The 15,584-nt window shown below is 43.0% G+C and overlaps 1 protein-coding gene across 3 annotated transcripts in view; it reads right to left on the bottom strand.

Annotated features, from left to right (window-relative positions):
- Nucleotides 1–10,577, bottom strand: part of MPHOSPH8 (M-phase phosphoprotein 8) — a 49,730-nt gene extending 39,153 nt beyond the window's left edge. For 2 of the 3 annotated variants that reach the window (XM_030882764.3, XM_060287859.2), the window contains exon 1: nt 10,196–10,577. In XM_030882764.3, coding sequence (XP_030738624.1) covers nt 10,196–10,414 — 219 coding nt within the window. In that variant the 5' untranslated portion in view covers nt 10,415–10,577. The remainder of the gene's footprint in view (nt 1–10,195) is intronic. The other variant, XM_030882763.3, reaches the window with a different exon arrangement.
- Between the last annotated feature and the right edge of the window lie 5,007 nt (nt 10,578–15,584).

Raw genomic sequence — 15,584 nt, 5'->3', positions numbered from 1 at the left:
AAAAATTAAAACAAACACACAAAAACAAATCAAAAGAAGAATTATATTTACATCAAGTGCCTCAAAATGTGTTGTGCACTGTCAAAATCTCTTCATTTATTGGTTCACTTAATCTTTAGAATAACCCTGTGAAGTATTAATATTCATTTTACAGATGAGGAAACTGAAGCTTCTAGACAGACTAACTACTAATGATTACACAGCTAAGGAGTAGTTCAGGGCTTCCCTGGTGGCGCAGTGGTTGAGGGTCCGCCTGCCAATGCAGGGGACGCGGGTTCGTGCCCCGGTCCGGGAAGATACCACATGCCGCAGAGCGGCTGGGCCCGTGAGCCATGGCCGTTGAGCCTGCGCATCCGGAGCCTGTGCTCCGCAATGGGAGAAGCCGCAGCACTGAGAGGCCCGCGTACCGCAAAAAAAAAAAAAAAAAAAAAAAATAGTACAGCTGAAATCCAAACCCAGGACCTGGGCTGCATGCAGAAAGTCAGCCCGCACTGTGAAGGCAATACGTGTAAATGCCAAAGGCAGATGCGGGTAACACGTTCTAGTGAGTTCCCAAGAAGGAAGATCACTGTCTTTGAGAGAACGAAAGTTTTTTAGGAGAATGAGGTCACATTTCTACCACGACAAGGAACACCAACTCTAAACCCCCAAATTGTCTCTCAGCCTACAAAGTCTAAAATGTTTACTATATGGCAATTTACAAAAAAAGTTCTGCCATATTCCACATCCACTTACAAAATTATCATTAAGCCATTTACATTTTTTCTTTGAAAAATTACCTGCTATGTGCCCACTTTCACCACTGCTATTCAACGTTGTACTGGAAGTTCTAGCCAGAGCAATTAGGTAAGAAAAAGCTATAAAACGCATCCAGGTTGGAAAGGAAGAAATGAAACTATATTCATGGATGATATGATTCTATTTATAAAAAAATCCCAAAGAATACACAAGAAAGTAACCAGATCTAATAAATGAACTCAGCAAAGTTGCAGGGTACAATACACACAAAAATTAATTGTTTCTATACATCTGAAATGCCCAAACCAAAAATGAAATTAAGAAAGCAATTCCATTTACAATAGCATCTAAAGTATAAAATACTCAAGAATAAACTTAGCTAAGGACATAAAAGACTTGCATACTAAAAACTACAAAACACTGCTGAAAGTAATTAGAGAAGATACAAGTAAATGGAAAGACATCTGTGTTCTTTGGTAGGAAGACTTAATACCGTTAAGATGTCAACACTACCAAAGTGACCTCAGGTCCCTATCAAAATTCCAATAGCCTCGTTTGCAAAGGTAGTAAAGACAAACCACAAATTCATATGGAATTGGAAGAAGTCCTGAATAGGCAAAATAATCTTGAAAAAGAACAAATTTGGAGGACTCACACTTCTTGATTTCAAATTTTACTACAGAGCCACAATAATCAAAACAGTATGGTACTGGCATAAGAACAGATACATGGAGTCCAGAAATAAACCCACACATCTAAGGCCAACTGATATTTGATAAAGGTGCCAAGTCCAATGAACAGGGACACAAATTGTGCTGGGACAACTGGATTTTCACATATGAAAGAATGAAGTTAAATCCCTATCTCACACCATACACAAAAATTAACTCAAAATAGATCAAAGACCTAAATTTAAAAGCTAAAACCATAAAATTCTTAGAAGAAAACACAGGGGTATATCTTCAGGACCTTGGATTTGACAATGAATTCTTGGATACAGGCATACCTAAGAGATATTGTGAGTTTGGCTCCAGACCACTGCAATAAATATCACAATAAAGCAGGTCACACAATTTTTTCGGTTTTGCAGTGCATATAAATGTTATGTTTATATTTATACCTTGGTCTACTGAGTATGCAGTAGCATTATCTAAGAAAACAATGCACCTACCTTAATTAAAAAACACTCCATTGCTAAAAAATGCTAACCATCATCTGAGTCTCCAGTGAGCGGTAATCTTTTTGCCATAGTAACATCAAAAATCACTGGTCACAGATCACCATAACAAATATAGAAATAATGAAAAAGTGTGAAATATTGTGAGAATTACCAAAATGTGACACAGAGACATGAAGTGAGCATGTATATATGAAGTGAGCAAGGTATATATACAACATCAAAACATCAAAAGCCCAAACAAAAGAAAAAAATAGGTAAAATAACTTCATCAAAAACAAAAACTTTTGTGCGAATAAAGGACATTATCAATAGAGTGAAAAGGAAACCCATGTAACTGGAGAGAATATTTCCAAATGACATCTCATAAGGGATCAACATCCAGAATATATTTTTAAAAAAAACCTCCTCCAACCCCAAAACGAGACAACACAGTTATAAATGGACAAAGGGGGGCTTCCCTGGTGGCGCAGTGGTTGGGGGTCCGCCTGCCGATGCAGGGGACACGGGTTCGTGCCCTGTTCCGGGAGGATCCCACATGCCGTGGAGCGGCTAGGCCCGTGAGCCATGGCCGCTGGGCCTGCGCGTCCGGAGCCTGTGCTCCGCAATGGGAGAGGCCACAACAGTGAGAGGCCCGTGTAGCGCAAAAAAAAAAAAAAAAAATGGACAAAGGAAGGACATGAATAGACATTTCTCCAGGAAGATATACCAATGACCAATAGCACCTGGAAAGATGCTCAACATCATTAGTCCTTTGGGAAACGCAAATTTCAAAACCACAAGATACTACCTCACACCCACTAGGTCAAACAAAAACATAGAAAGTAACAAGTGTTGGTGAGGATGTGGAGAAATGAGAACGTTCTCACATTGATGGTGGGAACCTGAAATGGTACAACTGCTGTGGAAAACAGTTTGGCAACTCCTCAAAAAGTTAAACAGAATTACCTCATAATCCAGTAATTCTTCTCCAAGGTATATATCCAAAAGAACTGAAAACAGAGACTCAAACAGATATCTGAACACACATTTCAGGGCAGCATTATTCACAATAGCTAAAAAGTGGGAAACAACCCAAACAAACAATCAACAGATGAATATATAAACAAAATGTGGTACACACATATAATGGATTATTCAGCCTTAAAAGGGAAGGAAATTCTAACACATGCTACAATATGGATGAACCTTAAAAAACATTATGCTAGGTGAAATAAGCCAGACACAGAAGGAAAATGCTGAACTGGCCAAAAAGTTCGTTCTGTAAAAACCCAAATGAACTTTTTGGCCAACCCAGTATTTATGATTCCATTTATATGAAGTACCTAGAATAGGGAAACTCATGAAGACAGAAAGGAGAATAGTGGCTGCCAGGGGCTGAGAGGAGGGAGAATAGGGAATTAGTATTTAATGGGTACAGAGTTTCAGCTTGGGAAGATGGAAAAGTTCCGGAGCTGGATGGTGATGATGACTGCACATCAGTGTGGATGTACTTAATGCCACTGAACCACACACTGAAAAATGGTTGAAATGAAAAAGTTTAAGATACACATATATAAAAAAAAAAAAGATACACATATAAAATCATATATATAAACTACATCAACAATATTTTAAAGTTACCTGTTGTATCTTTTGCCCATTTTCTTGCTCATTTATGAGAATTTTTCTCTTTAATACTTCTTTTTTTGGCCTTGCCACACGGCTTGCGGGATCAGTTCCCCCACCAAGGATTGAACCCGGGCTATGGCAGCGAAAGTGCCAAGTCGTAACCACTGGACTGCCAGGGAATTCCCTTTCTTTTTAATACTTGATGGCTATTAAATCTTTGTCATATATATTCCAAATTCTTGCTTTTCCAGATTTCTGATTTTTCTTTTCTGCTCAATACCCAATCTCACTGAGAAGCAAGAACATACTCATGCAATAGTTTTCTGCACGAATTGCAGAGCACCATTTTAGCTATACTCTTAACACTTGTCTGATTTTATTCATACAACCACCAAGGCAATCAACTTTCGAAACTGACTGCCAACCACTGTTCCCTCCCATTGCACCCTTCCATCATGCCCACACTGCCTTTCAATCATTCTGCCATCTGTAGAAAGACCAAGCATTAGCATCTAACAGGATTAGAAACTAAGAAATAGTGGGAAAAGAGTAGTCTCTTAACTTTTAGAAATAATCCTGAAAATCTTTATAATTTTAAAATAATAATTAAGAGTCTATGTTGGGAATTCCCTGGCAGTCTAGTGGTTAAGACTCCGAGCTTCCACTGCACAGGGCGTGGGTTTGATCCGTGGTCAGGGAACTAAGATCCCGCATGGTGGGCCCCCCCCCCAAAAAAAAGAGAAAGCATGTCAGTTTAACGGTTCAGCTATATAACTGGGTACAGGGCAGTGATTATAACAACTGAAAATGCATGCGTATGCTTTTTAGCAAAACAGTGTGGAAAGAGAAAACTATTAATACACAACCCTGTAAGAGCTCTATGAAGGCGCAGTTAAAACTGGAGATAAACCAAGGTGAGAGAGCGGCTTGCTTAGGTCCTCGTGGCGGCACTCCTGCTCTTGGCACAAATACCACAGGAGAAGTTACACCGCTACAGGGGAGTGGAGGGATGCCTGAATGTACCCAACAACAGGGCTCGGAGACCAAAGATCCTTACCTGTGGGCCACCTTAGTTTTGTGTGCATAAAAATAGTGCTAAATGTGTTACTCAAAGTTGCTTTTAAAAAACACTATTTACTTTCAAATGGGCCAGAAAAAAATGTATATAAATAAAGAGAGAAAAAAAATAAAGCCAATATCAACAACTGGGGGATCTGGGTAAAGGCGTATGGGAGATTCTACACAATTCTTGCAACTTTTCTGATGATTAAAAAAAAAGGCAGTAATGAACACATATAAATTTAATACTTGTTATCAATTAGGTTTGATCTAGTCAATGAGAATGAGGGAGTATTAACAATCATTCTCAAGTACAAGGAATACATCTCAATTTTAGCTCCAGATTTAACTGACTGATAATTGTTAACAGCCTTCATTTCAGCAGTTTTGCTTCATTCATTCATTCAACAAATATTTACTGAGGGTCACTATGTGTATAGCAGTATACAAAACAAATGAAAACCTGAATTACATGTTTTTTTATAGGAATAATGTCAACCCAAATATTGCCCAAGACTTTGCTGTATATTAAGAAATTTCATGATAGCCCTGGGATCTATAAACTTATCTTCAAAATTCCCCAAATGTCTATTTTCTTGGTAGCCACATTATCTTTCGCTTAATCAGTGGGACAAACTAAATGGCAGCAGATGGTCCGTCCTCTTATCCTCTTAGGTTGTATATACTAGATAATTAGCTAAAAATTTTTGTTGGGCTTCCCTGGTGGCACAGTGGTTAAGAATCCGCCTGCCAATGAAGGGGACATGGGTTCGAGCCCTGGTCCAGGAAGATCCCACATGCCACGGAGCAACTAAGCCCATGCGCGACAACTACCGAGCCCATGTGCCACAACTACTGCAGCCCGCGCACCTAGAGCTCATGCTCTGCAACAAGAGAAGTCACCACAATGAGAAGCTGGCGCACTGCAACGAAGACCCAATGCAGCCAAAAATAAAAAATAAATAAAATAAATTTATAAAAAAAGAAAAAGCAGAAATAAATGAAAAAATAAAGAAATATATAATCTAACACTAAAAAAGGGTAACATCACAACAAACTTTGGTTTATTCTATGAACACAAAGTTGATTTAACATTAGGAAATCAATGTAGTTTATCACATTAGTGATATAAGGGAGAAAAATTATGCGATCATCTTAACAGATGCAGGAAAAAATTTAATAAAATTCAACATCCTTTCGCAATAAAAGTATTTAGCAACTAGAAATAAATGGAATTTCTTTAACAAAGGGTAAATACACAAAAATTAATTGTATGAGCAACAAATAAGACAATGAAACTTTTCAAAAGACCATTTACCACTGCATCAAAAATATCAATTATACCTAAAAATCAACTTACTAAGACCTCAACACAGAAAGCTATAAAACATTATTGAAAGAAATTAAATTGATCCTAAATTTACCCACAGATTCAATGCGAATCCCAATAAAAATTCAAAGTTTTTAATGTGTGCAAGGATATTGACAAGTTGATTCTAAAATTTATAAGGCATTGTTAAAGAATAAAAAGACAGATTTGCTCAATGAAACCTGATCCCTACATTACACTATACACAAAATCAATTCCAAGTGAAATGTAAATATAAAATCTGAAAGGCAAAACAACAGAGCTTTCAGGAAAAAAAAAAGAAAGAGAATATTTAGGGTAGGGAAAGATTTCTCAAACCAGACATAAAAAGCACTCAACATTGGGCTTCCCAGGTGGCGCAGTGGTTGGGAGTCTGCCTGCCGATGCAGGTGACACGGGTTCGTGCCCCGGTCCAGGAGGATCCCACGTGCCGCCGAGTGGCTGGGCCCGTGGGCCGTGGCCGCTGGGCCTGCACGTCCGGAGCCTGTGCTCCGCGACGGGAGAGGCCACAACGGTGAGAGGCCCGCATACCGCAAAAAAAAAAAAAGCACTCAACATCAAGACAAAGATTAAGTTTTTCTACATTAATCATATGAACTTCTACTGACCAAAAAAGACATAGCAGGAAAAGAGATATACATGACATCACCCACAAAGGATTTGAATCTAGAATACAACAAATTAATAAAGAAAGACAAAGTAGAAAGAGATCTGAATAGGCACTTCATAAAAGATAACCAAATGACCAAAAAATAAGTATTGGGTTGGCCAAAAAGTCCGTTTTTTGGCCAACCCAATATATGAAAAGATGCTCAGTGATTTCAACACTGATTACTAGTGCAGAATCCAGAGAAATATAAATTACAAGTAGGAAATACCATCAGATACCCCACCAGTACTGGCTAAAAGTATAAAGACTGACAATATCAAGCGCCAATAGGATGCTTAACAAAAGGAATTCTCATAAAACATTAGCAGTAGTGTAAATTGGTACAACCAATTTCAAAAACAGTTTCCACTTAAAGCTGAAGACACATGCATCCTGTCTGAACAATTCCACTCCTAGGTATATACAACCAAGAGAAACATTTGTGCACAATACACCAGGAGACATGTTCAATAAAGTTCACAGAAGCGTTATTCACAATAGCCAAAAACTGGAAACCCAAATGCCCATCAACAGTAGTAGAAAAGAGAGACTGTAGTATGTTCATACAACTGAATACACTTGACCCTTTAAAAACATGGGTTTGAACTGCGGGGTCCACCTATATGCAGATATTTTTCAATAAACATATTGGAAAATTTGGACTTCCCTGGTGGCACAGTGGTTAAGAGTCTGCCTGCCAATGCAGGGGACACGGGTTCGAGCCCTGGTCCGGGAAGATCCCACATCTCTTTTGATGTCCATTTGATGTTTCATTTTTGATGCTGCGGAGCAACTAAGCCTGTGCACCACAACTACTGAGCCTGCACTCTAGAGCCCGCGAGCCACAACTACTGAGCCCATGTGCCACAACTACTGAAGCCCACACGCCTAGAGCCCGTGCTCCACAACAAGAGAAGTCACTGCAATGAGAAGCCCACACACCACAATGAAGAGTAGCCCCCGCTCACCACAACTAGACAAAGCCTGCGTGCAGCAACAAAGACCCAACACAGCCAAAATATATATATATGTATATATGAAAATTTTTTGGAGATTTCCAACAATCTGAAAAAAGTCACAGACGAAACACATAGCCAGAAGTACTGAAATGATTAAGAAAAAGGTATGCAATGAATGCATAAAGTATATGTAAATACTGGTCGGTCATTACAAAGACATAAGGTGTGTGATATTTAATGTAAAATTAATGTGTTAGTTTTCTTAACGTTTTATAACTTTGCTTTCAAAGAATTATATTACCATATTCTTTTCTAATTGGAGAAAGTGAGTATTAGATTATTACAGGTAAGTGACTTCTTTAAAAATGTAATAATGTTTCTGATACTGTACTATGAATATGACTGTAATACCATACGCCACAAAAATTTTCTAACAATTCATTCATTAGCGTCTAGGCTAGGCTACTGGGAAGCAATTTTATCGATTACACTAGGCTACCATAAAGTATGAATCAATAAACTTTTTCACATTATCTTTTCATTTTTGATGTCCAGTGCTGGTAATACATATAACATCTACAGTGTTTTGTATCATATAAGACAATATTGATGTAGGTTCTGACAAGCAATTCATCTCATAAACAGAAGATGTATACTTAGGGTATAAATTACTGTAAATACATTTTCTCTTCCTTCTGATTTTTTAAATATTTTCTTTTCTTTAGTTTACTTTTTAATTAAGGATACAGTATACAATACACATAATATACAAAATATGTGTTAACTGACTGTTTCTACTATGGGTAAGGCTTCCCCTTCTGGTAGAAGGCTATTAGTTAGGTTCTGGGGGAGTTTATAAGTGGCTTTTCAGCTGTACAGGGGTCAGGCACCCCTAGGCCCCAAGTTGTTTGAGGGCCAACAACTATGCAGCAATGAAAAGGAAAGAAACTATAGCTCCAACAACATGGAATAAATCTCACAAAGATATTGTTGAGCAAAAAATGCAGACACACACCAAACAAATAAAGTGAGATTCCATTTAAATGAAAGAAAAAAATTTTTTTTAATGTGGGGCTTTAGGTACAGTGCCTACAGTTCTTTGGAACTGGCAAAATTGAATATTGTAAAAGAAGTGAATCAACAATTCTGAAGATATTACGCTCCTAACCAAATATTTTCTGAATATCTTTCACCTGCCAAGCACTATGTTAAACGCAGGTGATACACCTATCACCTCAAGGTGCTTACAAGGTATCTGGGAAAATTATACATAGAAATGTCCCTATCTTTACTGCAACTAACAATAAGATTGATGACGCTGGATTTCGGTTATTTATCCCCCACTGTACAGGAGAATCTTTTTTTTTTTTTTTTTTTTGCTGTACGCGGGCCTCTCAGTGTTGTGGCCTCTCCCGTTGCGGAGCACAGGCTCCGGACGCGCAGGCTCAGCGGCCATGGCTCACGGGCCCAGCCGCTCCGCGGTATGTGGGATCTTCCCGGACCGGGGCACGAACCCGTGTCCCCTGCATCGGCAGGCGGACTCTCAACCACTGCGCCACCAGGGAAGCTCCAGGAGAATCTTTAATGTCAGCAACTGTGTATGCTACAACTCATCTCTATATCCTCAGGACCTAACACAGCACCTACCCATGCAGTAGTTGAAAACAAAAAAAGTCTGCTGAATGAATGGACAAAAAAATTAATATAAGGTAGCGTATGACAAATGGGAAATAACAGACAATAAAAAGAACACAGGGGGACTTCCCTGGTGGAGCAGTGGTTGAGAGTCCGCCTGCCGATGCAGGGGACACGGGTTCGTGCCCCGGTCCGGGAAGATCCCACATGCCGCGGAGCGGCTGGGCCCGTGAGCCATGGCCGTTGAGCCTGCGCGTCCGGAGCCTGTGCTCCGCAACGGGAGAGGCCACAGCAGTGAGAGGCCCGCGTACCGCAAAAAAATAAAATAAATAAAAAGAACACAATATACAGAACGACCACCGTGTAGGGCCTTTGGTCATCTTACACCTATTTACTAAAACAGATTATTTTCCCATTGCCCATCCTCCCACCCTCTCACCTTCCCCCAGCCTCCAGCCCACAATTCATTCACTCAATCTGATATACACAAAGCAAGCACGGCATGCTAGGCACTGGATTAAAGTGTCAGCGATAACGAATTAATAAAAAGCATAGTCTACCAAAGGAGCCTACAATCTAGCAGGAGACAAACACGTAAAGAACGATAAGCTTGAAGGGCATAAATGGGGAAGCACCACACTCTGCGGGGACCAGGGTGAAACACGGCTTTCACACAGACACTGGGCGGGAAGCGCCGGGCAGGGCGCGGCGAGGAATTCAAGGCTCCTGAGAGGCTGCTGGCACACGCCGCACAGGGAGAGCGAGCGAGGATGCTCAGGCTCTCAGACCCGAGACGCCGTCCCCCGGGGATGGGGATGGGGATGGGGATGGGGATGGGGATGGCGCGGACGGGGCCTAAGAAGGAAGCCTCCTCTCAATGTCCCCGCGCCGTGGACATCCGTCTACACCGCCTCCAGCGCCTCCTGAGCGGGCAGCAGCACTCCGGCCGCGCCGATCGCCGCGCGTGAGCCTCCCCCCGGCCCGGGCCCCGCATGTACCCCATCGATCTTCATGTCCAGGATTTTCTCCACCTCGAACACATCCTCGCCGTCATCCTCACTGTCCCCGACGGCCTCCGCTCCTTTCGCGGCCGCGTCCTTCTCTTTGCCCACCGCTCCTCCTCCCTCTCCTTCGACTCCGGGCGACTTGCCACTGCCGTCGGCACCCGAACCAGGAACTGCAGCCGCGCTCGCCCCCTCCGCCTCCGCCGCAGCCATAACGGAGCTCTGCCAGCCGCGGGGAGAGCGGTTGCGACGCGCGCCCCGCGCTCGGCCCCGAACCCCCGCCAGCAGGATGCCGCTGACTAGAAAACGCCAATGGCGGGCTCGGGACCCCAGAGCGACGCGCGCGCACAACAATCACGTCAGGCGGGCGCGCCGGAGCTCCGCACCGCCCACAGGAAGCGGGTGGGCTGGCCGAGGTGGGGATGCCCCGGGCGGAAGGAAGAGCAGGCCGATGGAGGCGCTAGGAGAGGCCGCGGTGTAGCGCCGGTGGGCGGGGCTTGAGGAGCGTGGGCGGGGTGTGGGCTGAGGGGAAGGGAGCCGCGGAGCGGAGGCTGCATTGTAGCGCTGGTGGGCGGGGATTGCGGGACTTGGGCGAGAAGTGGGCGGGGCGAGAGGGTCAGCGCGCGGGTCTGGTTCGTGGCGGGTTCTCTTCGTGCCGCCCGCTGCCCAGAGCAGGTGACCCTTATCTGGGTGATTTTGATTCGATTAACGCCTGTGAAGGATCCAATCAAACACAGCCTATAGTGCTGTTATATTTTAGGGAGTGCTGTTTAAAGATAAGGAAAACATTTATTTTCCAATTTCTAGTAGGGTTTTGTTTTGTTTTTTAATTCCCACAGAGAAAAATCAGAGGAGGTGATAAAAGTAATTTGTACACGTTATGAATGATTGACAAAAATAGTCACCCCTCAAAATGAATTGTCGCCCAGAGTTGCTAGGTGAAATATTTCTCAGTTTGAATTGCAAATAAGCAAATAAAGTCTTTGTAGCAGCGAGCTTTTAACAGTGAACTTTGTCGACTGAAAATAAATGCACAAGGTGAGAGTTGCGAGTTGGGTTTTATTTGGGGCAAAATGTCCCCTATGTCCAGGGGACAGCGCCTCAGCAGCTCAGGGCCTGGGTGACCGGCCAGCAGACGAGCGGTCAAGCACGCGCTGCTGCTGGCCACGAGGAGCGGACGCCCCATTAATGATTTTGTGCCTTTCTAGATGTGAGGGGAGGCGAGAACCGGGCTCCTAAAACCTTCTCCAGCTTTTCCAAGAGCACAGAGCGCCTCACTCCTGATCTCCGCCCTGAGCTCCTCTCAGGGGGCCTTGAAGGTCCGCAGCTGTGGTGGCTAATGACCTCATCCTCGAGTGAGAATTTTCACCTGGCAACTTAATTTACAAAATTAACTCTTTTAAATGGGCTCCCTGAGTTCAGTTAAGACTATGATCTGGCAGGCGCCTTTTGAGAGCAGCGCCAGATGTTTGAGTTGGCTCACAGAAGGCATCCTAGGCATTAGGAACACAGCGATCGCTACACCATAGCCTGCCCGCCAGGCACTCTCATCTCTAAGGGAAGACACAGCAATTCTAATGCTTCCATATTTTTTTAAATAAGTTTAAAAAATATTATAAAGCAACGTTAGTTGATGGGGGAAAGCTGATTATTTCACAAGAATTCCAGCTAACAAGTATAGAAGAAAAAATAGAGAACCACAATATTTCATAAAATGATTCAGACAACAGAATCGTTAGCTGAAAGACTGAAGAGAAACTGGATGCCAAAGTATCTGTCCACAGGTGAGTGTTGGCTGTAGGCCACAGTGGAAACCCGCTGATCAATGTTAGCATTATTACAGTAGAACAACCAGCCTTCACGGCTCATGTTGACAGAAATGCTGATCCTTAATCTACTCAGGACTTTAGATCTAATTTCCAGTTTACAAGAAATATGGGGAAAGAGAAATGGAAAGAGACATGTCCAGAATGTGGGACATCCTGTAGGAGAGCCAACGCGTTTCCTCAGCAGCAAAAGAGGGAAGAAAAGGCTGTTCTAAGCGTCCAAAAACTTGACAAAGCATTTTAAGTCTTGAGGGAGTTAATTACACTATTTACTCTGCTTTTATGTATTTTTGAAATTAAGTATATATGTTCATTGTAAATTTTTTTCAATTAATTCAAAAATGTATAAGATAGAAATAAAGTTCCTGTTCCTCAAAGGTAACTAGTTTGGAATATGACATGACGGATTTTTATCTCATATATATATAAACACCCATTTATACAACTTTTTTTTTTTTTTTTGCAGGCCTCTCACTGTTGTGGCCTCTCCCGTTGCGGAGCACAGGCTCCGGACACGCAGGCTCAGCGGCCATGGCTCACGGGCCCAGCTCCGCGACACGTGGGATCCTCCCGGACCGGGGCATGAACCCGTGTCCCCCGCATCGGCAGGCAAACCCCCAACCACTGCGCCACCAGGGAAGCCCTTATACAACTTTTGAAATGAGCTCTATTGCACATGCTCTGCCACTGCACTGTGTATGTATGCACATAAAATACATGCATGTGTTGGTGTGTCCATATTTCTGTAAGATGAATTTCTAGAAGTAGAATTCCTACTAGCGGAATTTATATGTCAAAGAGGGTAGTGATTTAATTTTTTCTTCCAGTTTGATTGAGATATAATTGACATACAGCATTGTGTAAGTTTTAGATGTACAGCATAATGGTATGACTTACATACACGATGAAATGATGACCACGGTAAGTCTAGTGAACATCCATCATCTCAAATAGACACAAAATAAAAGAAAAATATTTTTCCTGTGAAGAGAACTCTTGGGATCTAGTCTCCGAACAACCCTTATATGTAACACACAGCAGCGCTCATTCTATTCGTCATGCTGCACATCACGGCCCTAATACTTACTTGTCGTATGACTGGAAGTTTGCACCTTTGGACCACCTTTGCACACTCTCCCCTTCCACCACCCCCATCTCTGGTAACCACAGGTCTGATCTCTTTTTCCATGAGTTTGCTTGTTTCTTTTGGAAGCATAATTGACCTACAACACTATATTAGTTCCTGGTGCATAACATAGTAATTCGATATTTCTATACATTATGAAATGACCACCACATTGTGATTTAAATTTTGATAAACATTGCAAAATTTTGTTTTACTAGTATACGTCTCCAGTAACAATGTAAGGAGGTACCCAGTTTGTCTTCTGTAATTACGTCAAGCAAACAAGCAGGGCAGGCCAGGGCTAAGACCTGACTGATTTGGCCAGTAAAGATATAACAAGCCTGTTTCAGATTTAGATGGTTTATACATATATAAACAGCAAAAGGCAGAGTAGTCAAAGATGCCAGCTCCCCTTGGCCTTGGGCCCACGGCCCCGAATGGAGCCGGACGTCTGCAGCGTGAGTAGTGGGACAGGTCCTGAGCTTCTTGCCTCATCGGGGAGGAAGGTGGGAGGAGGCCTTTAGGCAGCTCCTCACAAGCCTCCCATTCCCTCGGGCACCAGCAGGCTCACAGGGTCCCTCATCAGGGTGTTGGGAGCCACTGGAGAGGCAGGCGGGCAGGCCCCGCAGCAGGAAGGAAACCCTGCACCTGTGTGCGTGAGGGGTGATGGGCAGGATGGGTGGGAGGACAGCCAAGACTGTATGTCAGTCTTGGCGCAGTGGTTGAGAATCTGCCTGCCGATGCAAGGGACACGGGTTCGAGCCCTGGTCCAGGAAGATCCCACATGCCACGGAGCAACTAGGCCCATGAGCCATGGCCGCTGAGCCTGCGCGTCCGGAGCCTGTGCTCCGCAACAAGAGAGGCCGCAATAGTGGGAGGCCAGCGCACTGCGATGAAGAGTGGCCCCCGCTTGCCGCACCTGGAGAAAGCCCTCACACAGAAACGAAGACACAACACAGCCAAAAATAAAGAAAGAAAGAAAGAAATATTAAAAAAAAAAAAAAGACTGTATGTCAAAGACACCGGGGTTCTACGTAAAGACAGAGCGGAAATGGACTGGAAGGCATCGTGTGGAGTAGGCTGGACAGAGACCTCACTCCCTTCACAAGAAAAACTCAAGATGGATCAGAGGCCTAAACAAACAATGCAAAACTATAAAACTTCTAGAACATAACATAGGAGAAAATCTAGATGGCCTTCGTTTGGTGATGAGATTTTTAGATGCAACACCGAAAGCATGATCCACCGAAGAATTGCTCGAGACACCTAGTGTCTCTAAACGATAAGAAAGGTGTCCAGGGACTTCCCTGGTAGGCCAGTGGTTAGGACTCCGTGCTTTCACTGCCGGGCTGGTGGGATCCCTGGTCAGGGACCTGCGATGCCACAAGCTGCGTGGTGCAGCCAAAAAAAAAAAAAAGAAAAACAGCTGCGCAGGGATCTGCAGCTGAGGGTCCATACCAGGGAGCGTGCACACCAAGTGCCAGGGGGGCCCGGGTTCAACACCCGGCCCAGAAACAGGCTTGTTTCCTCCCAGCTTGCTCAGCCTGGCTGCACCGGCTCCCTGCCAGCCTCCTGAGAGGGGAGAAGGAAATAAGCCTCCAGCACCACCCCGATGTGTCTCTCATCACCTTAAAGTATTCAAACACAAAAAGTCTGTAATACTGGAATTTAAAATTTTTTTATTAAAAAAACTTTTTTTTGGCTGTGCTGCTCAGCTTGTGGGATCTTAGCTCCCCAACCAGGGGTGGAACCTAGGTCCCCGGCACTAAAAGCTCGGAGTCCTAACCACTGGACTGCCAGGGAATTCCCTGGAATTTTAATTTTATAATTGCTGGTTCGTTCATTAAAACAATAGACTGCTTCCACTTATTTTAAAGTGATTGCTACACTGAATAAAATCATAATTAGATTTCATTATAGGTATCTATTAGTATCTGATTATTGTATACATGGAAGCATGAAAAAAGTTTAAAAGACAAGTTCATGTGCTTCAGCCTTGACTGTACTTAAGAAGCCTGTGAAGAGGGGAAGTGGTGTATCCGGGTTGGGGCCCCAGCAGCTGTTTGGTGGCAGAGTCCTAGTCTTTCCCCAGCTCGAGGCGTTGGCAGATAGATGGATACTGCCCTTCAGTTCTTCTCAGCCATTCACTTGCTTTCTTTATTTTCTCAAAATCCCAGGGAATATTCCTAGATTAAAAACATTTTTCCATCAACTTCAGAATATAATTATATATGAAATGTAATGTGGTACCAAATCCAGCACATTATATCAGACAAAATCTGTCAAAAATTATGATACTTAGTAAAAGCAGTTCTCTCTGACTTTTTTCTTTTCCTTTCTGACATTTTATGAAAGTTCTTCCAGTGGCCTGACATGGTGCTTTGAACTTATTCAAAACATTTGAAATATGGTAACCTCCTCGCTGCCCGGC

The sequence above is a fragment of the Globicephala melas genome, chromosome 18 (assembly GCF_963455315.2).
Source record: "Globicephala melas chromosome 18, mGloMel1.2, whole genome shotgun sequence".
In the NCBI taxonomy this organism is placed as follows: Eukaryota; Metazoa; Chordata; class Mammalia; order Artiodactyla; family Delphinidae; genus Globicephala; species Globicephala melas.
Note: the sequence above shows the minus strand (reverse complement) of the source record. Positions and strands in the feature narration are given on the sequence as shown.